We start from the raw sequence: 2,251 nt of genomic DNA on the forward strand, positions 1-2,251 counted from the left end.
CTCTTGTAAAAAGCGCACACGCAATTTTTACCAAATACAACCACATACAATAAGCGGTTTCATTTCAATCTATCAAAAGGGAAGTTTCTTTAGCTCATTCTAACAAGTATTTTCTGATTGAACCCCAGGTGGAGGAAGGAATATAGACAAAGCTTTACATGCTAATTACCAGTGGCAGGTACCTGTATTTAAAATTGACAATTAGGGTTTTCCTACACAAAACCCCAGTGCCCCCTTCCCCAGCAACCCCAGGTGCGACAGTTCCATGGCTGGCCAGTTAGAAGCAGTGTCACTGTTGTCAAGGTCCCTTTGTTCCGGTAGCTTTGCTTCTACTGCACTTTGTCTGACGTGCAGAAGTTAAGTTTTGGTTGGAGTCTGTCCCAAGTTTCAAACTGTCACTTTAAATTTTTTTGAAGTTTCTTTCATTCTATTTATAAAAGAAAAGAACCAGTTCTTCACCATTCTGCATCTCCAAAGGCTTTGGCAAATATATAATCTCTTCCATTAAGATTCATAATGCCATCCTTGAGTAGAAATCTCCATTTGTTTTTACTTCTGAGTACCTTCTCAAATTGGCAGACAACCACATGTTCAGTATCAAAGACTTCCTGTCCTTCCTCATCGCTCAGATCATCCTCACTATTGAGGGGCTCCTCTGCTACCTGCCCACCTTCCGCTCCATCATTCTCTTTGTCTTCCTCCTTATTGTCATCATCGTCTTCTTCCTCATCTTCATCTTCTTCCGATGATGTATCCCCAGTTCCATCGACTTGCAGTGCCAGCGGGGCCCCTTGTTGGGCAGGCTGGGCCTGTGGTCGCTGTTGGCCAGTCGCAGTTACCTGCGCTGGTGCTGGTGTAGGTGCCGCCACTGTTGGAGGTATGACTTGAGTCTGATTTCCTGTAAATAAGATTTGCTGGGGCTGGATGCTGACACCTGTCGGTGGTGAAATCCCGCCAGGAAGAGGGGCCAAAACCTGTTTTATGACAAGAGCCTGTCCTCCACCAGGCTGCATTGGTGGTATAGCCTGTTGTTGTAGAACCACGGACTGCTGAGGCTGAACAATATACTGAGCGCCATTGGCGGCTCTGACCACTTGAAGAAGCTGGCCTGAATTTGTCAATATCTGTTGGACAGGAGTCACCCCTGCAGGGAGTGCTACGGGGGCAGCGGTAGCAGCAGCACTCGTGTTTGATGCCTTCATACGCTGTATCAGCTGAGCACCAGGAGCAATAACTTGTGGTGCTGCAGGAATAAGGACCCGCGGAGTCTGTGCTCGCTGAGGCTTCCTCCTCATTGTCATCATCGTCTTCTTCCTCATCTTCATCTTCTTCCGATGATGTATCCCCAGTTCCATCAACTTGCAATGCCAGCGGGGCCTGTTGTTGGGCAGGCTGGGCCTGTGGTTGCTGTTGGCCAGTCGCGGTTACCTGCGCTGGTGCTGGTGATGATGGTGCCGCCGCTGTTGGAGGTATAACTTGAGTCTGATTTCCTGTAAATAAGATTTGCTGAGGCTGGATGCTGACACCTGTCGGTGGTGAAATCCCGCCAGGAAGAGGGGCCAAAACCTGTTTTATGACAAGAGCCTGTCCTCCACCAGGCTGCATTGGTGGTATAGCCTGTTGTTGTAGAACCACGGACTGCTGAGGCTGAACAATATACTGAGCGCCATTGGCGGCTCTGACCACTTGAAGAAGCTGGCCTGAATTTGTCAATATCTGTTGGACAGGAGTCACCCCTGCAGGGAGTGCTACGGGGGCAGCGGTAGCAGCAGCACTCGTGTTTGATGCCTTCATACGCTGTATCAGCTGAGCACCAGGAGCAATAACTTGTGGTGCTGCAGGAATAAGGACCCGCGGAGTCTGTGCTCGCTGAGGCACCGTAGGCTGTGGTTGAGCTTGCTGCTGCTGGTGGTGGTGATGCTGCTGCTGCTGTTGAACTTGCAATAAGAGCTGCTGCTCTTCTGAAGGAAATCTATCGAGTGCCCTAGACTGCATTAGTTTATTCTCCCATAGAGTTTTTAGTTCCATCAGAACTTGCTCATCGACTCCATCATCCAAAAAGATGTCTCTCACGTCATTAATAACATCTTCGATCACGGATCTGTATAATTTAGACACGGTGTTTGTATTTGCCGAGTTCGCCATTTCCACACACAACACAAACAAGACAGGGGACAACCCCGAGAAAACAAGCTAAAAAACAAAACCAAAGGGGAAAAAAAAAGAAAACAAAATCCCTGAGAGAGACCCA

At 48.4% G+C, this 2,251-nt stretch overlaps 1 protein-coding gene across 1 annotated transcript; it reads right to left on the reverse strand.

The window, feature by feature from the left end:
* Positions 1 to 424: 424 nt before the first annotated feature.
* LOC102261322 (transcription initiation factor IIA subunit 1) lies at positions 425 to 2,168 on the reverse strand. The gene is made up of 2 exons (XM_005857076.2): positions 1,815 to 2,168; positions 425 to 1,243 (listed from the first exon to the last, which is right to left on the reverse strand). The coding sequence occupies exons 1-2, from the start codon at positions 2,143 to 2,145 to the stop codon at positions 456 to 458; spliced, it is 1,119 nt and encodes a 372-aa protein (XP_005857138.1). The 5' UTR covers positions 2,146 to 2,168; the 3' UTR covers positions 425 to 455.
* Between the last annotated feature and the right edge of the window lie 83 nt (positions 2,169 to 2,251).

Source organism: Myotis brandtii, unplaced genomic scaffold (genome assembly GCF_000412655.1).
Source record: "Myotis brandtii unplaced genomic scaffold, ASM41265v1 scaffold107, whole genome shotgun sequence".
Classification (NCBI taxonomy): Eukaryota; Metazoa; Chordata; class Mammalia; order Chiroptera; family Vespertilionidae; genus Myotis; species Myotis brandtii.

Excerpts from the sequence above, each read along its gene's own strand:
- LOC102261322 (XM_005857076.2), bottom strand. The coding sequence starts at position 2,145 with ATGGCGAACTCGGCAAATACAAACACCGTGTCTAAATTATACAGATCC. Across the intron at positions 1,244-1,814 it reads ACCACAAGTTATTGCTCCTG|CACCACAAGTTATTGCTCCT; the intron begins GTGCTCAGCTGA and ends TTATTCCTGCAG.